This window comes from Stegodyphus dumicola, chromosome 1, assembly GCF_044657685.1.
Source record: "Stegodyphus dumicola isolate Sdum_Otavi_A_Nest chromosome 1, ASM4465768v1".
In the NCBI taxonomy this organism is placed as follows: Eukaryota; Metazoa; Arthropoda; class Arachnida; order Araneae; family Eresidae; genus Stegodyphus; species Stegodyphus dumicola.
In genome coordinates, this window is record NC_140768.1 from 155,617,489 (window position 1) to 155,642,386 (window position 24,898).

The following is a 24,898-nucleotide window of genomic DNA, read 5'->3' on the forward strand; positions in this document are numbered from 1 at the left end:
AACAATATTGTTTTCAAGTTTTGTTTATATATTTTTAAAAATATAATATTAATTACAATTTTCACAAAAATTTTGAAAATATGACAAAAAAAATTTTAAAAAATGAATTTTTAAATGAAAAACATTATTACTTTTAAATCTTTAAATCTATAATGACAAGTACATTAAAAATAAAACTGAAGTAATTAGATATTACAAATCATTTAATGCTATATGATTAATATATAATCATAATGCACAGCGTTTCAGCAATACATGAAACAAAATTTACAATACATTAAATAATCCTGTAGTATTATGGACTTAATTAGTTTATTGTTTGCTTTTATATTTTACACTAGTTATTGTTTACTTTTTTAATATTTTACACTAGTTTTTCAGTAGAAATCATTTTAGCTTTAAAAATAGACATAGTAAACGCATCGAATATTTAATCTAGTTTTCTTTAAATATCAATAAAAACATAGTAGTGAAACCTCACCCTGCTGTTTTTAGTCCGAATGAAGTCCTTCCGTTTTATTGCACGTATATACTTTCACATCTGCATCAACAGGAAAAGCGAAAATATGTATTGTAATTTCAGTTGCATCGCGGCACTGAACACATGTAAGACATTATATTGTTTCTGGAACAACTCACAAATTGCAAAAAAAACTCAAATTTAAAGTGTCCGACTATGAAATAAGCACGGTATATACCAAGATTTTAGGTCAATAATTGCAAGACGAGACACACTCGGTACTAATTATCTCGTACTCCAGACGTGGCACTCTGACTCGTCCTCTCGACGAGGCATACTCTCCGCGTACAAACAGGGTTTATATAGCTTTTGGCTGGTGTTCGAGAACATTCTAGGCTAAACCGGAAAGAATTCGTTCCAGAAGGTTCTCCATTCGTCCATGGGATATCGCCAAATGTGGCCAAATGCGCAAGTTCTCACCAAATGTGGCAAGCCTGCCTTATCTTGCCATTTTATGGCAACCCTAAAACTGCTTTGCGGGGAAGCTATTTCATCACGCCTGTTCATTTCGTAACAATATGTTATTTTCGATAAACACTAAATTTCTTATTCCAAAGGAAGGCAACATCCCGAAACTATTATGGCTCTAACCCTATGCGTAATATTAGGCAACAGGCCTTTCGAAATAAATTCTTAATTCGAATTTTGCAAACTATTAATTCGTTTGTCCGATTCAAATATATAAAATTTTAACTTTTCTGCAAATATAATATTGTTTCAATAAAGGCCCATTTTCAGATTAGGCTTACATATGCTGCTGTCCCAGAAGAAAGGGAAGAAAACTCAAGATAAATTATATTTTAAGTTTCTTAAGTTTAATATGAGCAATGCATAGCATAAAAATGACTATAAATATATTTCTAATATTTAAAACATAAAATCGAAATTTTTTAGATATAAATCTTTAAAAAATACTATCGTAGGAAAAAATGCCTGTCCCTTTCAAGCTTTATATTATTCAACCTGTTTGTTTTGCAATCTAATTTATTTTTTAAAAAATAAAGATACTCTTTTTTATTGTTTATTCTATTGCATCCATCAGGGGTGTTTGTGGGACCCAAAAAATCATCTGAAACTTTTACGAACTTACTACCGACATTTTGAAGTTTCGAGAACTGGGGGGGGGGGGGAGAGAAATGAAAAATTACAATGATGAAGTATTGAATGACCTAATTATAAAAGTTCAATGAATTACTTTTTTTTGCAAAATTAATAACCATAAATTTTCAAACATATAAACTACTACATTTTATGTAAATATTTTAAATTACCTGAATTAATTCTTTAAAAAAAATTATCTAATTTCTGCTGCTTTTTTTTATTATCTGATGTTTGTGAGCTTGTCTTTCTTTTGTTGTGAACTTCATAATTGCAGGAAGGTTGACTTTTATTTTCCTCATTTACAGTTGAAGAAATTTCCTCGAGAACTGCACATGCAGAGATAGAAGCAGTTTGCTTTTCTGCTAATGTAGAAGGTTTTTCAGAGACTTTTATAGGTGACTCATCTGAAATACATGTTTTTAAGTCCTCTTGATATGTTTTCCAACTTCTGTTCATATTAAGAGATCTTTGTGAATTGGATCAGTCACTGGATTTTTTGAGCCATATTTTTCACATGAGGTTTCTTTAGAAGCCATTAAATCATATCTAATAGTCTGCACTGCATCTAGGGAATCAATCTTAAGAGAGGTTCTATAGTCAGTGACAAGTGTATCCATTAAGTTGAATGCACTTTCCACTAATGGGTCATGGAAGCAGCTAAGGCAGGCTCTGACCAATTTAGCCAATGTAGGATACTTATAATCATTTGTGAAATCATCTTTTAAATTAAAAACTTTAGACCAATATTTATCAATTGTACACTTGACTTGATTTCCACTTTCATCAGATGTGTAGAGCATTTCTTTGGTGATATCAATATCACTCTGGTATAACCTTATTTCAGCTTCTACTTTTGACTTTTCATTATCACTAAAAATATGGGACATAAAAGATGATAATTTTTCCAAAGCTAATATTGTACTGGTTTTACCTCTTAGCTCTGGATCTAATGCTGTAAAACTAATTAGATATGAATTTTTAAGGGGTAATTTCTGTTTCATATGCTGTGCTGTATTAGTATAAGCTTTCATCAGAGAAATTTGGAATTCTTTTGCTATTGGATGATTTTTTGATAATTTACTACAACTACAACTACAACTTCATTTTGATTGTTGTCATAAAACTGGACCAATATTGCCAGTATACTTTCTTGAGCATTGCTAGTACTTTCCAAATTTAGAGAAAATGGAGTCTCCTTTAAAGTTTTAATGATATTTTCCTTAATAGTTTTTGCGAGCCCATATTTCATCTTATAACATGCAGTAGTCCTGGACATTTCCAACGAGTTTAGTGCCGTCTGATCGCGGCTCAACTGTTTGCAGAGTTCAATTAAATTGGGAGCTACATTGAAAGAAAGAGAATTCTCGGCGATAAACGAAGTTATTAATACCTCTTGGCGTGCTTTTCTTGTCACTATATCCAATGGCCGAGCATCAGTCTCCAGTAAGTCATCAGTATTTTTTGAATTAGCATAATTACTTAAAGTCATTGAATGTCTAATGCACTTTGAATATTTTATGAGCGTCACAGTTTTAGAATGATTTGTTAAAGCCTTGAATCCTTCCCCACCATACTTCAGCAGTGAGTTACAAAAAACACAATATGCTTGTCCAGCAACATTTATTTTCTTGCACCATGTGCCGATGGTATCCCCATTACCATCTCTCCGTTCAATCCAATTCCACCTAAATGCATTCCGGACACCTTCTTCTAATTATATAATATCACTATTTATATCGAGAAATTTCATAGTGAAATTCTCTTGCGTACATAAATAAAAAAATATTTCAAAAAACGAAACGAAAAATTTACACGTGCATCAATAAATGAAACGAAAATTTTACACATCGGAGAAAAAAAAAGTTGAGAAGCGATCAATGACAAATAGCTAATACGGCGAAAAATCCCCCTTCTCTACTTATTGGCGCCACGCCAGGAGAGATAAAACCTTTGAACCCAGAGTCACGTGATCGCACATCTGGTCGAACGAAATCCCTCCCTTTTTTTCTGCCGCGCCTACTTACCGAAAAGAATCCAGAAGAGAATGTCCGAGAACCGGGGGAATGAGTCATTTCTCGCAATAAGGAAAGAACAAAAAAGAAGTTTTTCCCCCTTTTCACGCATTATCACTGCCTTTGGAGAAAGAAAGGAAAAGTTTTCACAACACACACTGACCTTGCGTTTTCTGCTTTCAAAGCAAACAAAATTACCCAGATCAAAATAAATAATTCATTATTATTCCTACCTCCTTTTGAACGACAATCCCCGGAATTTCCGGGTATTCCTTAACATTTTATATTTTACACTAGTTATTGTTTACTTTTTTAATATTTTACTGTTGTTTCCTTTTTAAAAGTTTTGCCAATAGGGTACCCTACTAGTAGACCACAACAATAAAAATACTCATTTCTACCATAACATACTAGTATCAATAAAAACTATCATTATTGCGTTGTGTTTATTCCGGATTAACCCTTAAATCAATTTGAGTAAAAGACTGGTAAAAATCATGAGCACACAAAATAAATTTAACCATTGATTGATCTAGAAAAACTTATTTATTTAACTCTTATGGCAATTATATATATATATATATTTGGCAAATCAAAATATATTCCACAAATTTAGTAGTATTGCCTTAAAAATCTAACTATTACTGAGTAATTATTCCTTAACATTATTCTTGCAAATCTGGTAAAACATACCAAAATTAAACTATAAATTTATGAACAGTACCCTCCCCGGGGAGAAAAATAAAAAAAAAATTTAACAAGTTACACTTTCCACTTCACACAGAATTGATCAATACAAAAAAAAATATTGCATAATATTGCACTGAATACCATCATTTAAATACTATTATTGCACATAATAATTTTTATCATTTATTTCTTTTTCTTTTGATTAATAAAATATGGTTTAACCGGATAAGGTTAAGTAGTGACACTATTACACTTCTACAAACAAGTTCGTCATGAGACGAGCAAAAATGCTCTAATACAGGTACTATTACAAATCAATCTTCACCAAGAAGTAACTCAAACAAAAATTCAATTAAATAATTTCATGAAGAACTTAATTTTCTTTTACAATTAAGTTAAGTCACAATAATTTTAATAAGGTTATAAATCTTTCTTCAATCTAATGCTTTTACTTAATCGACACACAGAAGAAAAATATGATTTCTATAGAGTTAGGATAAATTTATCAAATACAAAAAAAATTTAAGGCTGAACAAATTAAGTTAATTCAGTCCTTTTAACCGCAAAAAAAATCTATTTTTTCCAATAGTTAAGCAAACAAAAAAAAAACTTAGCTTTACATCCAGACAGACAGATAGGACAACCATCCCGAACACAATGGACTTCGTTTTCCGATGAAGTAGCACTCTCTTTATTACGAATCAAGCTATCGTGCAAACGGCAGTTCACCAAGCAAGATGAATTGTCCATTGTCCATATTGGTAGGCAAAACATCGGTGAAAGCAGGAGACCTTTACTTTGTTGAATTAGACTCGGAATAGGGTTGAGATGAATTTCCATCAATAAGGCAAGGTAAAGGAATCAATAAGGCATTAAATGTGAATCCATGCAGATTCTTCACGACCGTTGACCGTTAACCATGGTTGGAAGCACTTGTTTACTTATTGCAAAGAACATGAGTAGAAAGAAAAATGTAGCTAATACCGATGTTGAAAAAAATTATTGAATTTGCGGATTCTTCATTTTTAAAGCTATTATCTATGCTGTCGGAATTCACTTTATAAAGATGCCGAATATTTTTCTCGGGCCGAGTGCCACGAGAAACGGCTACTGGAGCCAACATCATTAGGGTAATTTCGAGAGGCAAGGGCCTAACAATGGCCCTTCAGAAATTTTCATCTCGAACATGGTTTCAGAAACAAAATCAGCTGTCGGCTAGCTCCGCTTCACGGCAAGTGAAAACAGTCAAAAACGTGTCAAAAAGTGATCTCGTCCCACAAAACAGCCCGTTAAAAGGGAGAGCGCCCGAACTCCAACTTGGCACAACTCCCTCCTCGCCAATAGTTAAACCAGTTGCAACTACAGCATTCCTTCATGTTAGCAAACTCGCCAAAGCCACCACTTTGAAACACCAACGGAAATTCTAAATCGCGAAGCCGTCGCCAAATAACTACCCCTATTGAAAGGGGAAAACTTGGAATTTCAACAACCCTGAAGCAGTCCCAACGAGGGAACGTTGAAACTCGAAAAAGCGACTATTTTACCGGAAAAGGGCATTTCATCCCCCACAAGAGAAATCACAATGAAAACGGAAAAAAATCTACTAATTAAAGCTCATAACTAAAATGCAATTAAAGTTAGGAAAACGAAAGTTATGTCAAATTAAAGAGCTAATTTTTCTGCAACTAATGATATTAAATACTAAGAAATCAAATTAATTTTTAACATGAAAAACTGATTTTATTACATGAAAAGTTCACCTATATCCATTGTCTGAGTGTACAAATTTGAAGACGCAGTTCGCGTAAACTCGAATAGCCGAAATAGATTACACTAGAATTAATAAGCCAAATAAAAGAATATAACCAAACTTGTTGTGTAGCTCAAATTTTGAATAATTACAAATTAAAATTTTCATTTTTATGAATCAATTAAATTAAATTCGCTATACTTTATTCCTCCTATGATCGGGACGCCAAAAAAATTTTAGGACCCACAGACAATGGAAAAGGTTTACAAAAGGAACTAAATACGAAGAGAAAAAAAAATCATAGTACGTGTTGGTACCACATGTTAATCACAAAGAGGGATACATGTACCTATTTACAATTAATCCTACCATGAGTCATGGTTAGCAAATACAAGTGCTACCATAATAATTGGTTAGCAAAATCAAATCCTACCATAATTGTATGGTTAGCAAAATCAAATCCTACCATAATAATTGGTTAGCAAAAATCCATTCATGAACCGAGCAAGAGGGTTAAGAAGTGTCCCTGGCACACAACGAAGCATACATCAAAACAAAATAAAAGTGTTGTCAAACAACACGTGACACGCCCTAAAATAAAATGTGCAAAGTAAAATGTAAAATCACTATACCCCAAAGGCAAATCAAGTGAAAAGTGTGTAAACAAACCAAAATATATGTAAACAAACAAACGCCACTGAGTATACGAGTGTTCAAAGCAAAACAATTCAAGAGCTACTGGCGCTTGACACAAAATGTAAACAAACTAAGTTCTTGCAGTCACCAATTGAAGTGACAATACCAACTCAAAAGTACGTTTAAGGAAATGCTTACTGTATAAATCATAATTTTCCCTAACATACATAATTTCACTTCCCTAAGAACTGACACCCCACCAATACGAGAGGGCATACGAGTAAACACCGCGACTGTACAGCGCAAACTAAACTACTAATAAATCCTTGGCAAAAGAAATTAAAATGAGTTGCACTAATAAGAACAGAAGACAATCACCACGAAGCGTTGGCAAGAGAACTTTCTAGTCAAAATTCTAACCGAAACAAATCCCGAGTATCATGGCTAAGGGATTTCAAGAAGAGAGCAAAAAAAAATTTTTGAACTTAAGGAAGTGGAGAAAAGGCGGGGGCCAGCCCAGCAAAACCTCAAAAAAAAAAAAAAAAAAAAAAAAAAAAAAACCAGGCTATTGAGACAAGAAAGTTCCAAACCAAGACAACTTGATCACAACTTCACATGCCAAAACATGTAAAATCCAAATGCCAAGGATAAGCCAAGAAGACTACACAACTATACTAATTGATTACAAAATTTAGCTTCATAGAATACAATTACCAGAAACAAATAATAATTTAACCAAAATTGTATACAAAACACATTATATATTCTCAAAATATTTCAATTCACATTTTAGACACAAAACCGTGTGTATCTCTAGGCCTTAGATGGTAAGGTGAATCGTGTGACGAGTTCTGTACATTATCTGTCAAAATTGAGTCATCCTTTTGAAGTGTGGGAAAAGTAATTCTCTCTGGTACCTTCGTGAGTCTGTCCACGTGTATCGTCTGAATTCGATCAGAATTTGTAATTGAAGAAAGTTTATAGTTGACTTTAGTCACTTGCTCAATAACCCTGAATGGTCCCTGATTCAATTTAGAGATTTTTCTAGCCATACCTGGCTGAACTACTGGAGTGTATAAATACACCAAATCTCCCACTTTTATGTCCTTATCATGAGAATTCTTTCCACGTGAATTTTCTTGCTTATCAGCAGCCTCCGTTAAATTCTGATTGACTAATTTAAAAGCCTTTTGTAATCTCAAAACCAAATCTTTAGAATAGTTGTTTGTGTCATCATAAGTTCTAAAATTGGTTTGCAATAATAAATCAATTGGTAAACACAAATCCCTGCCATATAAAATAAAAGCTGGACATTCCTGAAGTGCACTATGACGACCAGTTCTGTGTGCCAATAAGGCAAAAGGCAGATGTCTATCCCAATCCTCCTGAGTTTGAGAAACTAAGTGGCTAAGTGAATTAATTAAAGTGGCATTTAATCTTTCAACTACACCATCAGAACTGTGGATGATAACTCGTAGTAGTATGTTTAGTAACCCCCAATTTCTTATAAACTTTCATTATAGCTTGAAAAATAAAATTAGTACCTTTATCTGTAACAATGTGTTGAGGTATACCATGAGTTGAAATAAATTGTTCCAATTTCTCAATTATTGGATATAGATGTGGTGTCCTGCAAAGGATAAGCCTCAGGCCATCGTGAAAAATAATCAGTTACGACCAAAATATATCTGTTGCCTGCCAAAGTAACTAGAAGAGGACCCACTATATCCATAGCAATTCGCTCAATGTAACGGGTAGCCATAGGCATTCTCATAAGGGGAGCCTTATGAGCAGGTCTATGACCCGTCCTCTGGATACAGGAGTGACAGGGCTTAATGTAATTGTGTACCTGTTTATGCATAACCTTCCAGAAAAAAGACTTTTGAACCCTATGAAGTGTTCTGTGATAGCCTGAGTGTGCAGCAGTAGGAGAATCATGATGTTCCTGCAAAATTCTTAATACTAGTGTTTTAGGAACAACTAGCCTATCTTGTTTCTGCCAACGTGACTTGGGTTTCTTGTATTTGCAATATAAAACATCTTCCTTTACAAAAAAATATCTGAGAATTAGGTGTAGGAGACTTATTATTCTTAAGATCATTTACAATCTGCTGGCAAGAAGGATCAGAAGACTGTTCTTTTTAGAGTAATTCTAACAATTCTGGAGTAATGGAAGTTTGAATTAACTGTGTAACATTTACTGCTCTAGATAAATAGTCTGCTGTTAAATTTAATCTACCAGGTTTGTGAACAATCTTATAATCAAACTGGGATAAACCCATAATCCAACGTGCAATTCTAGAAGTGGGATCTTCAAGTTTTAAAACATGAGATAATGAAGCTTGATCAGAATAAACTGTAAATGGTTTACCAAGAAGATATTGTCTAAAATGTGCAGTGGCCCAAACAACTGCCAAAATTTCCCTCTCTACAGTACTGTAACGTGTTTCAGGACCTTTTAATTTTCTACTAGCATAACAAATTGGATGTTGGAAACCGTTAGAATCTTCCTGACACAAGACAGCACCCAGTGCATAATTAGAAGCATCAGTACACAAGGAAAAAGGTTTAAGAAAATTAGGTAAAGCCAAAATGGGTTCATTCAGAAGTTCAGCTTTTAGAATATCAAAGGCCTGCTGAGCTTCATGTGACCAATAAAATGGAACTTTATCTTTAGCGAGCTGAGTTAAAAGAAGTGCCTCTTGGGCAAAATTTGGAATGAACCTTCTGTAAAAGCCAATAAGACCTAAAAATCGCCTAACTTCCTTCCTATTTTTAGGTGCAATAAAACTCTGAATGGTCTTTAAATTTTTATCATCAGGCTGTATAATACCTTTGGTAACTTTATATCCCAAATACGTAATTTGTTCTTTCAGAAAATGACATATAGAAGGCTTAAGTTTTAAATTATGCCGTTTTAGTCTCTCAAAAACTAACTTCAATTTTTCCAAATGTTCCTCAAAAGTTTTAGAAGCACTGACAATATCATCGATATAAATTCCTATTTTTAATAGTGAAAGATTGGCCAAAACTATAGACATCAACCTTTGAAAAGAACTAGGAGCATTTCGCATGCCAAAAGGTGTTCGTAACCACTCATAGTGCCCAGAAGGAGTCGAGAAACCACTTTTGAAGGTGTCATCAGGATGAATTTTCATCTAGAAAAACCCTGAAGTTAAATCAAGTGTGGAAAAATAATTCGAATCTCCTAAGTGTTCTATTAACTCAATCATGGAAGGCAGAGGAAAACTGTCTTCTATAGTTTTCTCATTCAACTTGCGGAAGTCAGTGACTAAACGGTAGGTGTTATCCGCTTTCTTAACAAATAAAACAGGAGCACTGTATGGGCTGTCACTTTCTTGAATGATGTTGGCTTCAAGCAGCTCTGCCCACCTGTCTATCTAGTTCATCCCTGAGATGGTAAGGTACTTTATAAGACTTTTGCCTAACAGGAATATTATCACGCAAGTTGATGTTGTGTAAGATGGTGTCACACCCTGTTAACTCAGTGACTGAGGCAGCAGAGATGTTACTATACTGATTGAGAAGGTGTGATAATTGTTGTTGTTGCTGCTCAGGTAAATGTGTAAGATCAAATTCACCACCCCAAGACTCGAAATCCTCACCTGTTTCTATGGTAATATTGCTTACAAGTTCAGAGTTATATGTGATGACATTCACAGGTTGGGCACTGGCCAATTTCATTCCTTTATTGAGATGTAGAGTATTCGGTGAAAAATTTGCAATTTTGACATAAAATTCCTTAGATGAAGAAGTCTGATTAACTGACCTGGCTATGGAAAATTTACTTTGAGCATGTTCTATTAAAGGTTCAATCAAAACAGTATCAGTAGTAAAATTTGCAGAACGAGCTGTGAGCTTAATGATATTTTGTGAAAAAGGTGGTAATTTATGTTTGGTTACAGAGTAACAAAATGACTGAGAAACTGAAGTAGGGAAAACATTACTATTCATAGTACTAGGCTGACTTAGATTCCATTTAAGAATTACATTTGATCCTAACAGTTGAGAAGTGGAGAAATCCAAATGCATATTATTGTCTGCAAGAAATTTAGTTCCTAATAAAGCACCATACTGAGATGAAAGAGGTGTGTCAGTAATCAAAAATTCTGTTTCAAAATATTGTTGTTGAAATTCTACTATTAAATTCATTTTCTTAGTTATTTTTACTTTTTCTGCAGCAATACCCTTTAAATATATGTTACATGAGTCCAATGAGATTTTATTTCCAAAACATTTAATGTATTTAGCTTCTATGATGTTTACAGTTGCCCCTGAGTCCAATAAAAACTTAACTTTATTCCCCAAAATAGATCCCTCTACAATAGGCAAAAATGCCTCACTAGTGGATACTGTAAAAACCGATGGCACATCCAAAAGGGTTTTAGGAGACGAAACGGAGACTGGTTTCTCCCCACCCTGAATTAGTTTAAATTAAAACTTGATGCTTTGGGATTCAAAGCATTTGTAGCCACACTTGTGGTATTTGGAGTACCCGAAACAGCTGATGTGGTGTTATTAGGATGTCTCCTGGCTGTTTGGTTACTTCTAAATCTCTGTTGACCCTGTCTAGAGTGCTGATTAGGCACAATATTTGCATAACAGTCCCTGCTAACATGCCCTATTCTGTTGCATCTGTAACAACGAGGCTGTATGGGTCTTGAACGAGTACTTTGTGATATTAAACTCTGCACCTGTGTTTGAAGAGAACCCATCATTTTAGTAAGCTGAGCTATATTTTCTTCTTGCATTTTAATAGCTGTAGTGAGCTCTGAGTTGGTTACTGATGGTGTTGTAACTGACTTTTCGTTTGCTGGCTTAGCAGCATTCACCGCTCTAACCTCAGCTGTTACAAAATCACTACTAGCATGGCTCTTAGCCCACATGTCTTCCTCAATAATTGCATGCTGTTTAGCAGATGCAAAGGTTTTGTGATTCTGTGGCAGCAACAAGCGTCGCAAATGCAATTGCAATCCTTAGATAAACACTGACAGAAGTAAATCCTGCCTCTGTGCTTCATCTGACCACCACTAGGCTTGTCACTGTAACCAACTAACGAGTAGGGTTTCAGTAAAAAGCTTAGACATGTGGAAGAAAACTTTCACATAAATATGCAATAGTACACATGACAATCACCAGTCTCAAGTCAAAATTAAGTTCAATTATAAGTACAAGCCAAACGATGGTGCAAAAATCACAGCACAAAATAAATTGTTAGGTGCTAAGTTGGTTCGAAAGAGAACGGCGCCAATTTTGTTGTGTCGTTTTTGAAAGTTTTACCAATAAGGTACCCTACTAGTAGACCACAACAATGAAAATACTCATTTCTACTATAACATACTACTTTTACTAAATTGATCCACCTACGCAAAGATGCAACTTTCGCAAATACCAGCTACAGTCCAGTCCAGTTCGAACGTCCCTCCATTTCTACCCATACTCATCCAGCTCTCAGAGGAAGTGGAACCCACATCAAAATTGACAAGCAACAGACTCACACCTCGACACACGCACCACGGAATGGGAACCAGATCTACACAGACGGTTCAAAGCAGAAGAATGGTGTAGGCAGTGATTTTGTGCGCTATATGTACTGGGAATTACGGCAGCAGTGCAACATCTCATAGATTGCCAGATCCCACGAGCAAATATCTATACCGATAGCCTTTCAACTTTACTTGCACTTGAGAACCATCATCATGTCTCACCTCTCATACTCAGTCTCCAACATCTCCTTATGCAACACCCTCATTACCATCTCAATCTAGTCTGGGTTAAAGCCCATGCGAATAATGAGGGCAACGAGGCTGCTGACACGTTGGCCAAAGATGCAATTTCCAACCCGACAGCCCAACCCATCACCGTACCTGCGCCCTGCTCTTATCTAAAGGGCCTCCTACGAGAGCAAGGAATGCACCAATGACAACGTGAGTGGACCGAATGCGAGACAGGCAGACGGACTTTTACCTACCTCCCGAAAGTTTCCGCCGATCTACTCTTTGCCGTAGCACCTCTCACCTACTTCATCACGGATCACGGCCCGTTTCCCAGCTATTACAATCGCCACGGCATCTCAAATACAAATCTGTGTCTGTGGATCAGAAGGGTCACCAGACCATTACGTATTTGAATGTCCTTTGACGGCTGCACACCATCTTCCGCTACCTACAAATAATAGGAACGCCTATCACCGGTTCCTTATAACGCATAAAGGAGCGGTTAATTCAATCTCTAGCATCATGAATACCATCGCGGCATTGGGCACAGACCTTTGCCTACCGTGCCAAAATGACGCTATGGTGTACTGACGATAAGCTCTAAGACTAGTCCAGTGAATTTTACAATATCTGGGCTTCACCACAACTGTGTGTTTAAGCTCCCCTGCCCACAATCTAAAGTGGCAATACTAACAATTCGCAAATATGTGGCATCTCCTTAGAGAGATGTGTTATGCCTCCATAATGATACGTGTGTAATCCCTTCAACAGCATGTGAACAACATCTTCTTACGCAGTGTTAGTGAACGCTTGTGTGCCTCACGGTGCACACATTGCTGGGGCACTGCCCAATAATTAGTGCTACAACATCCTAGTGCCTTTTATCAGTGTTTTTATCTATGTTCTTAGCGATGCTACAATAATCAACGCCTTAGCAATCTAACCGCACTCTTCTGCACACATGAGTATTCATGAACTCATCATTCATCATTCAAGATGTACCTGTATATATATCCAACAGAACTGCCTTACACTAACATTGTGCTTCAGCTTTCATGTGACTTCATGTACTCCATTTATCTTTTTGTGCCTTAAGTGACTATTTGTATGTACCTGTTTTTTGTGCTCTCTGTTTATGCATTTTACGCATTGTGCTTTGTGTATTGTTGCCTATGCATTTTTATGTTTTTTTTATGCGTACGTCTTATTATCCAAGTATTTTTAGTTTAACTACCTACTATCTGTAACACCACAGCTTGCCTCTTCAAACTGTAATACAATCCTACTAATGCCCTTGTAAGGCCATGTACTTCCCTTTGACAACCTCAATAATCTCCTGGTGCAGCCTCGTGTGGTTCCAGGAAGCTTTTGCAGTAGTTAGAGGAGGGTTTGGAACACATGCCTGTTTACCTCTGTTAGACACCAGGCGTTCCAGTCCTCCGTAACCTACCTACCTATAACATACTAGTATCAATAAAAACTATCATTATTGCGTTATGTTTATTCCGGATTAACCCTTAAATCAATTTGAGTAAAAGACTGGTAAAATTCATGAGCACACTAAATTTAACCATTGATTGATCTAGAAAAACTTATTTATTTAACTCTTATTGCAATTATATATATATATATATATATATTTGGCAAATCAAAATATATCCACAAATTTAGTACTATTGCCTTACAAATCTAACTATTACTGAGTAATTATTCCTTAACATTATTCTTTATAATCACTATTATTGTTACTCTGCAAATCTGGTAAAACATACCAAAAATAAACTAAAAATTTATGAACAGTACCCTCCCCGGGGAGAAAAATAAAAAAAAAATTTAACAAGTTACACTTTCCACTTCACACAGAATTGAACAATACAAAAAAATATTGCATAATATTGCACTCAATGCCATCATTTAAATACTATTATTGCACATAATAATTTTTATCATTTATTTCTTTTTCTTTTGATTAATAAAATATGGTTTAACCGGATAAGGTTAAGTGGTGACACTATTACACTTCTACAAACAAGTTCGTCATGAGAGGAGCAAAAATGCTCTAATAGAGGCATTATTACAAATCAATCCTCAACAAGAAGTAACTCATGTAACGTAACAAAAATTCAATTAAATAATTTCATGAAGAACTTAATTTTCTTTTACAATTAAGTTAAGTCACAATAATTTTAATAAGGTTATAAATCTTTCTTCAATCTAATGCTTTTACTTAATCGACACACAGAAGAAAAATATGATTTCTATAGAGTTAGGATAAATTTATCAAATACAAAAAAAATTTAAGGCTGAACAAATTAAGTTAATTCAGTCCTTTTAACCGCAAAAAAAATCTATTTTTTCCAATAGTTAAGCAAACAAAAAAAAACTTAGCTTTACATCCAGACAGACAGCTAGGACAACCATTCCGAACACAATGGACTTCGTTTTCCGATGAAGTAGTACTCTCTTTATTACGAATCAAGCTATCGTGCAAACGGCAGTTCACCAAGCAAGATGAATTGTCCATTGTCCATATTGGTAGGCAAAACATCGGTGAAAGCAGGAGACCTTTACTTTGTTGAATTAGACTCGGAATAGGGTTGAGATGAATTTCCATCAATAAGGCAAGGTAAAGGAATCAATAAGGCATTAAATGTGAATCCATGCAGATTCTTCACGACCGTTGACCGTTAACCATGGTTGGAAGCACTTGTTTACTTATTGCAAAGAACATGAGTAGAAAGAAAAATGTAGCTAATACCGATGTTGAAAAAAATTATTGAATTTGCGGATTCTTCATTTTTAAAGCTATTATCTATGCTGTCGGAATTCACTTTATAAAGATGCCGAACATTTTTCTCGGGCGGAGTGCCACGAGAAACGGCTACTGGAGCCAACATCATTAGGGTAATTTCGAGAGGCAAGGGCCTAACAATGGCCCTTTAGAAATTTTCATCTCGAACATGGTTTCAGAAACAAAATCAGCTGTCGGCTAGCTCCGCTTCACGGCAAGTGAAAACAGTCAAAAACGTGTCAAAAGTGATCTCGTCCCACAAAACAGCCCGTTAAAAGGGAGAGCGCCCGAACTCCAACTTGGCACAACTCCCTCCTCGCCAATAGTTAAACCAGTTGCAACTACAGCATTCCTTCATGTTAGCAAACTCGCCAAAGCCACCACTTTGAAACCCCAACGGAAATTCTAAATCGCGAAGCCGTCGCCAAATAACCACCCCTATTGAAAAGGGAAAACTTGGAATTTCAACAACCCTGAAGCAGTCCCAACGAGGGAACGTTGAAACTCGAAAAAGCGACTATTTTACCGGAAAAGGGCATTTCATCCCCCACAAGAGAAATCACAATGAAAACGGAAAAAAATCTACTAATTAAAGCTCATAACTAAAATGCAATTAAAGTTAGGAAAACGAAAGTTATGTCAAATTAAAGAGCTAATTTTTCTGCAACTAATGATATTAAATACTAAGAAATCAAATTAATTTTTAACATGAAAAACTGATTTTATTACATGAAAAATTCACCTATATCTATTGTCTGAGTGTACAAATTTGAAGACGCAGTTCGCGTAAACTCGAATAGCCGAAATAGATTACACTAGAATTAATAAGCCAAATAAAAGAATATAACCAAACTTCTTGTGTAGCTCAAATTTTGAATAATTACAAATTAAAATTTTGATTTTTATTAATCACTTAATTAAATTAAATTCGCTACACAACATTTTACACTAGTTTTTCAGTAGAAATCATTTTAGCTTTAAAAATAGACATAGTAAACGCATCGAATATTTAGTCTAGTTTTCTTTAAATATCAATAAAATCATAGTAATGAAACCTCACCCTGCTGTTTTTAGTCCGAATGAAGTCCTTCCGTTTTATTGCACGTATCCACTTTCACATCTGCATCAACAGGAAAAGCGAAAATATGTATTGTAATTTCAGTTGCATCGCGGCACTGAACACATGTAAGACATCATATTGTTTCTGGAACAACCCATAAATTGCAAAAAAACTCAAATTTAAAGTGTCCGACTACGAAAAAAACACGGTACATACCAAGATTTTATGTCAATAATTGCAGTTCAACCACTTCTCTCGTAGCAATGGCAACTAACAAAAACCTTTGACCCAACGCTGCTCTCAAACCCAAAGAAGGGTGCACTCTCTGTACTGACGTCACGCGCTCTACGTCACTGAGCTGTAAGGCCTTGTTCTCGAAGACCACGCCTGAAGCCAAATTAATACCTCGGTATTTTATTCTTATGAAATTCGAAACTGCAGTTTTGACGATCTCTCTTTATACACATGCTTTAATATTTTAACTTAACCGTTCATCTTCTTTATAAATATTCAAAAGCTTTGTCTGATAACACTTAATTCGAGGACTTTTATTTTATTCTACAGATAATTTAACGACTTTCAATTCTTTAATTCATGTGTTTTATATCATCTACTTAAGTGACGTATTCGGGTTGTTAAGGCTGAATATATTTACTACTTAAAGAACAAGGATCCTGTATAAGTTTCCTTTGAAATAAGTAGAACTTTTATATAAAACAAGCAGCAATCTAAACTCGAAATTTGTTTATTTTAATTTTGAAATTGGATATTTCTTTCTGTGCATTAATTAATTCATTCATAATTTTATTGGTAAAAGGAATTTATTTGCATGAATTTGTACAGTTCGTGGGTATTTTATCTCGGAGAAAGAAATGTTAAAAGTATACAGTGCTTGCTTTTGAAAACATTCGAATTCCAGACCACCTTATTTCCAATTTCATCACAAAAGCTCGCAATAAAATAGGAGAAAATACTTTAGACTGACCACTTAAAAGGCGACTGATAAGGAAAGGACCCAATCGGCATATCCTGACTGTGACGAATTACTGTTCACTACATTTTAGTTCGAGGGCTAGTAGAGTAATTTTGAATTTTTTGAAGACAGAAAACCTGAAGAATCAGCAGTATACTCCTCAGAATTCAAACTCCGCACCTTCCGATGCTAGCTGGACGAGCCTCCAATTACGCTACAAAGACATACGGTAAGACAGGAGAAATTACCTTGCAATTTGAACTCCAAGATGCCCCCAGGAAGAACAGTTGATAAACACTTATCGGCATGACCAGAGATCCTTAGATTACTAAGTTTCTTTGTCACTCCAAAAAGCGTTATATTAAAATATCCAAATAACCTACAACATCTTTTATATATAAAACAGCTGTAAAAATGTTTGTGCTTCTTTAAAAGACTACGGGATACAAATGTTTTTAAAAATGTGTGCAAATTCGTTACGAGATTATACAAATTAAGAAGTAACATAATCAGCAAGGCACCTTCCTATAACCAGAAAAATCGCAAGATTTTGGGCGCAACATAAAACAAGCACGTGTATAATATAATATAGGTGGTCTTCTAGATACGAAAACTGCTATATCAAGGTTACCAAAGAAGTGAAAGTAAATAAACATAACATAAATCTGATTTCCCCCCTATTTATATTTGCTTTTCATTGTTTGTATATTTAACAACGAAAAACCGAAACGAACGCGGGATGACATGTGCACTTTGTTGATGTGTGTGACTTTTAGTGATTTTTGCTTATGATTGAAATCTGACTCTTTATCGTTTTAAAATCGATTAGTTACGGTACATCGCTTCAGTTGATAAGATGGTAATCGGTCAACTTTCCATTTTTATATAAATATAATTTTACACTCTCGTTTTCTCTTTAAACTTCTCGCCGATTCCCTTTCTTGGTGGGTGGCATACATGTTTGCGAGCCCATTGCTATAGTCTTCTATACGCGCCCCGTTGACCCAATAATATTTATAATATAATTTTTTGGGGATAGGAGAAGAAGAAAAAAAAAGGCCAGTGGGTTTTATATTCAATCAAAATTTTTGTATAAAAAATTCTGTTTGTCCCATAAATTGCAAACCCATAAATTGCAAATAAAATAGGAGAAAATACTTTAGACTGACCACTTAAAAGGCGACTGATAAGGAAAGGACCCAATCGGCATATCCTGACTGTGACGAATTACTGTTCACTACATTTTAGTTCGAGGGCTAGTAGAGTAATTTTGAATTTTTTGAAGACAGAAAACCTGAAGAATCAGCAGTATACTCCTCAGAATTCAAATTCCGCACCTTCCGATGCTAGCTGGACGAGCCTCCAATTACGCTACAAAGACATACGGGAAGACAGGAGAATTGTGTGAAGCAGAAACATAAAAATTGTGTGATGGTCTCACCGAGATCCGAAATCCGGACCTTCCGAACCTAACCGGATTTACTTATAACCGTAAGAAGCAACGCCGTAAGAAGGGAAAAACTCTTTCACGTAAAAGGCCACTGCGAAAGTAGGAACCCAATTGCCAAATCATGGTGGTGATAAAATTATTCCTCACCATGCAGAGTCTCACCGTCTTGAGAAGCATACACTAAATCGAGACGTCTTGATGGAACCTAGCGACTTATCCTATGTCCAGTAAAGAGGTTATCACACATGGCTACAATCCCTGCTAGACGGGACTTTTCTGAGAAACGAGCTTCTGTTAGCACTGGTTTAAACGGCAGGATTACTAGAAAAAAGAGCCCCGACTGAGGCGAAGTCCCGCTTAGCTACGGAAACAATGTTGCGGCTATGCGGGATTTTTTCAAACCTCACCAAAAATGTCTCGGCTGGACTTAGTCCCGGGTAGAAACAACCAATCAGACGAAAGTTCTGCTTCTGAAGCCTCACGTGATCCGAATTTGAGCGATAATCGATTACTGTTTGACGTTCAAGTCTTTGTAGTAAGTGAAAATGGTAACCTAGCTACGTGGATTTCCTGGAATTGTGCGGGTTCTGAGAATTGTACCTTTCGACGTCATGCCCCGCGTAGCCTAAACATAATGTGATTGGGATTTAAGAAAACAGAGAAAAGTAAGAAGGGTGTAAAAGACCTTTTATTAGGAACTTAAATAATTTAACAGAAGGTGTAGAGACATTAGGTATTTTTTTTGGAAGCAGGTGAGATAAAAATTGAGCAATGACCTGGCCGGGAGTCGAATCCCTGACCTCTCGAATACGCGTCGAGCGTACTGACCACTACACTACCAAGGCATGATAAGAAGGCGAGAGAAATACCTTATATACTCCCTCTTTTAAAGGGCGACTGGGGATTAGGGAACCTAATCACCAAATCCTAGGGCGGAGAATCATCATCCACCACCCTTTTTAGTTCGGGCGTCGCTGTAGGACTGCTGTTACTTCTAATTGCCTTTGGAAACATCTACTGATCTTGAATGGGAGCAGGGAGCTTACTCAAAATATGCTCGTGTGTGTGTAGGACAAACAACACCACTAAGAACTTTACCCTTTATTTCTCACAGTGTACAGCCGTTCCCGCACTTCGGGATTCAGAGACCAGCACTTATGCTCAAAAACGTAGAAAATAAGAAAACTAAATAAGAGTAAACTCATAAACTCATAAACTAAATAAGAACTAAACTTAAATGCTTTACAGAGAACTAGTAAGGCGAAAATTGGCCTTTTGACATTACTTCTGTAGTGAGCGAAATGCAGAAATTATAATACGTCTTCAAATACCAACAGGAACTAAATTCTGGCCTTAAAGACAGACATGAATTGACTAAAGGCACTCGCGCAGTAAGGCAGCAAGAAGTCTCTCTCTTCTCTTGGCTAAAAGCCATATCTTAAATACCTATATAGTTTGCAACCTCATTAGCATAAACAATTATACTCGAGCTTATTCTGGCCGGAAATGAAAATAAGAGAGGATAAACGTTACTAAAACTTAAAAATCCTTACAAAGGGACTTCTTATTCTTACACAACCAACTAGCATTTATGACGTGGCTACACAGAAATGAATAACTTGCAGTTTGGCTCAAATCTATGTCGGTGTGGCAGGCACTACTGACAAGAATAAAGCAACACAAGACGGACTGTTTCATAGAATTTCAACTAGAATTCAACGCACCCCGACCAAACAATCTAAAGCCTTCCTTTAAATCTCTTGGCACATCATTTGAATATGCGCGAACTAAAATTAACATTGTGGCAGGAAAACAGAAAGGGAGAATGACAACAAAGATACTGAACACAAAATAACTGGTTAGATAAAATTAAATGAATACTTTACTTCAGTTTAAGAGTCACTGTAGAGTCATTAAGTTTATCGAAACACGAAACGTTAAAATATGGTAATGCCATCTACCGAATTCGAACTTCAGACCTCTCGATGCTAGGCGAAAGTGCTTCCAACTTCATCACTGGGGTAAACGGTAAGGAAAGAGAATACATTACAAAGTATGAAAATAAATTGAATTCTAGGAAGGTTTCGCAGTCTTCCATATAAAAAGTTTTACTTAATAAAACTATTAACTGACTTTAAAAATTTTCTCTGGAAAGTAAAATATCAAATAGTTTATGTAATTTTACCATCATCATTCAGACAGTTTTAACTTGGATTTAAGGATTTCCGGAAGTGTTTTTCTTTCCTAAACTTAAAGTTCTTTAGAACGCAAATTAATAATGATGTAAGAATTATGAAATATGAAACAGAAAGGGAGAATGACAGCAAAGATACTGAACACAAAATAACTGGTTAGATAAAATTAAATGAATACTTTACTTCAGTTTAAGAGTCACTGTAGAGTCATTAAGTTTATCGAAACACGAAACGTGAAAATATGTAATGCCATCTACCGAATTCGAACTTCAGACCTCTCGATGCTAGGCGAAAGTGCTTCCAACTTCATCACTGGGGTAAACGGTAAGGAAAGGGAATACATTACAAAGTATGAAAATAAATTGAATTCTAGGAAGGTTTCGCAGTCTTCCATATAAAAATTTTTACTTAATAAAACTATTAACTGCAAAAATTTTACGCTAGAAAGTAAAATATCAAATAGTTTATGTAATTTTACCATCATCATTCAGACAGTTTTAACTTGGACTTTAGGATTTCCGGAAGTGTTTTTCTTTCCTAAACTTAAAGTTCTTTAGAACGCAAATTAATAATGATGTATGAATTATGAAATTTATAATTTAGATAGGAATAAATTATTGATTCGAGGCATTTCTATTATCATTAATCGTTCCCAATTTTGCCGTTTCTAATTATTTAAAACTGAATAAATAAATATATAATAAATAATAAATGCACTGGTCCCGTTTAGTGTTGCTTGAGGTAAAATGAGAATGGTTTGTCGTCGAATGAACTCTTGCAAGTCTTCGAAAAATTGTCAACATTTACCGGCGTAAAGATTTTGAATTGGGAGCATTTACATTAAAATTGGAAAAATTCTTCATAAAAAAAATGTCTTTGTCTGACCAAGCATCAAGTCTAATTCTCTGACGTCGTATTAAATAACTCCAGCAGTCGGTATTATGTACGATACATTTAAAACAGTTCTAGAATTTACAAAAGTCTGTTACTTTAAGATAGGAATTTCAGGATCATTTTCCGCCGCCCCCCCCCTCCGATTTGCATCCTAACCATGGGAACGACAGCTGCAACAAATCATTGGGTCACTTAATATTTTTTCACCATGCCATTCCGTTTACCGTTTTTCCGCTTCATAAAAAGCGCGAATGAACACTGCCTTAAATGAATTGGGGGAAAATAAGTATTGTGCGGGGGTGACAATATGCGTTACTATATCCAGTTGAAAGGAATGGCAACGGCCTTGAAGTCCTTCTTTTAAAGAAACAGGCTACAACGTTATTCAAGCCTTTAGCCTCGTCAGCTACGTGTGTATAAATACTAAAAAAAAAAGCACTACACATGTAAACCATAAAATAATGAAGTAATAATAATATCTATCACTACTAAAAATTAATTTATAATTCTAAATTAATTCATCATTCCAGATAAATATATATTATTAGTTTTGGGAACCACTAGTCTATGCAGTGATGTGCCCAAAAAAAGAAATGCATCACATGCTCCATTCGGAGTTTGTTTCAGGAAAATAAACTTCACAGACCATGGTGAATTGTTGCAAATAATTATAAAAACAAGCATGTGACTTTTAACTTTTTATATTAAATTACCATTGAATCTGTTCATGGAAGTAGCTCGTGTAACCAAACTTTGTGCCAAAGTTTGCTCACATAACCAAACTTGTGTGCGTCTCGCATCTGCGTCAACGTGCTAGATTTATTTTTCCCTACCTCCCAATTCATCTTATTTCAAAGATTTTCTAAAAGGTAAACAAATGAATTGTCACTATGTGCACATGCTACTGACCTGCAACCATTTTTTTTAACAATTCACCTCGAGGATTCAAACTCAGGCGAACAGGCTACGGACGTTTTCTTAGTTTTCTGCGCTTGTAACGTGAATAAGAGCCATTTTTCTTAAGAAAGTCTTCCAGAAAGCATTCCTTCCATTAGGCAGATAGCTCTGTCACATCCATTATTCCTAGAAATGGAAACACTTTGGAATATTGTAAGTAACGTGAAATCCAGTTTTAGTTTTAGCTGATGCAGCATTATCCAGCTGCATCGAAAATGAATGCGCGCTTGAAGTAAACTGTGAAAAATGTAAAGGAATGCACGTTATAATAACACTTTTATTCAAACAGACCTTGAAATATAAAATCAAACTGCTATGCTACCATAAACACAACTCTGGATGATGCAAACAAATAGAACAGGTTGCAGGTGAGACTAAGGTCCTGATACCTGGGCGGCTAACATAGATTAATGGAGTGCAGTCCGAATCTTACAATTACGTAGAACAACAACGTCCGGCAGCCCACGAGGACCGAATCAGGATTTTATCAAAAAATAATAATCCTACATGGCCGTACAAGGACTGACGATATGCACACGTCAAGATATTACTACATATATACACATACTCGTGATATTTGCTTACCTTCATTTCCTTGTGTTTCACCGCCGGTGCTGATTACACTTCTGGTTGTGACTAATCTCTCTTGCCTAATACTAGGGCAAGCCTACAAAATTCATCGTGGCAAGGAGGCAAGATTGCGTCTGTCATTGGCAACAGCCTTGGGTACCATACAAGTGACAAAATGACTCTGCTGTTTTTGACAGAACGACTCTTAGTTGCGCCGCCTATTTTTGAAGGAGAGCGCCCCGGGCACAGGTCTGAGCGTCTCCCACCCCTCTTCTCCTACCACTAACCTCTCGAGAGGACTTTCTGCTTGCCGCTTCTTTAGAGTTCTCCCCATGCCGCACAGACACTATGTATTTACAACCAATCAGTCCTTTTCCGAGATTCGAGCCTGGGCCCTTCGGTACGGCAGCCGGTGTCGCTAACCACTACCTCGGTTGGGCGGCACACTGAAATACTAATACACTGATGCTGATGCTGAATGTTACATACTGTGAGGTTGCGCATTACTGAAATTAATGTTGTTATCTCGATTGCATTATATTCTGGTTACAAGGACACTTTATTATGCTCAAACACTGGTATACTGATACAAATTACAACACGAGTATTAATGCTGAATGCTACATACTGTGCAGTTGACACACTGTAAAAAAAAAATCTGTAAGGTTACTAAGAAAACTCATGGAAACTGGGATGCCATGAGTTATTTGAGTAACAGAAACAGGTGTATTCTTTGTAACTTTACAAGAATTTTGCCTGTAATGGTTACAGATCTTTTTCTTGTAATATCACAGCATATAGTTATGGAAGTAGAACATATTTTTCTCATGTAAAATCCCAAACGATATAGCTGTAATGGTTATAGATTATTTGCGTGTAATATTACAGCAAATAATTATGTAAAAAAAAACATGTTTTTCTCATGTAAAATCCCAGACAATATATCTGTAATGGTTACAAATTATTTGCGTGTAATGTTACAGCAAATAATTATGTTAAGAGAACATGTTTTTTTATGTAAAATCTCAACAGATATATCTGTGACCGTTACAGGTTATTTACTTGCATTATTACTGCAAGTTATTATGTGAGTAGAAGATACTTCTCTTATGTAATGGTAAATGCATAACTTTTTTACCTTACCTTCAAATAATTTCCTTTGAATTAACAGATAGAAGTCTTCCATTAAAAACCTAACGTCATGCTTTTTGAATAAGCATAAAACTTCACCAACTGACCTTATTTTTAAAGCCTCGCTTCCATTAAAGTTCTTAATACAATTATGACTTTAACAAATTTGTTTAAAAAATTAATACTTCAGTTTAGCTTAAAATTTAATGCATTTTAATTTTACCTATAATTTTTTACAAACATGATATGTAATAAATCTAAGCTTAATATTTACCATTTAGAAAGTGATAATTCCTAGTTATTATAAATTTCGAGATTTGCATACAAAATTGTGAAATATACATGTGACAGCAGAAAACAAACTTTATGCTCTATATATATATTAATTGAAAAGAAAATGTAAAGCTAACTGGTAATTAGACGTAAGACC

General features: G+C 35.3%; 1 protein-coding gene across 3 annotated transcripts in view; it reads right to left on the bottom strand.

Moving 5' to 3' along the window:
* The window catches only part of LOC118186767 (spermatogenesis-associated protein 22-like), a 163,653-nt gene that overhangs the window by 120,251 nt on the left and 18,504 nt on the right, over positions 1–24,898 (bottom strand). The window contains exon 1 of one of the 3 annotated variants that reach the window (XM_085822348.1): positions 22,720–22,744. The exons of the other annotated variants lie outside the window; for them this stretch is intronic. Within the exon in view, the coding sequence (XP_085678474.1) occupies positions 22,720–22,729 (10 nt within the window). The 5' untranslated portion in view covers positions 22,730–22,744. Of the gene's footprint in view, positions 1–22,719; positions 22,745–24,898 lie in introns of those variants that run through there. 3 annotated transcript variants of the gene reach the window in all.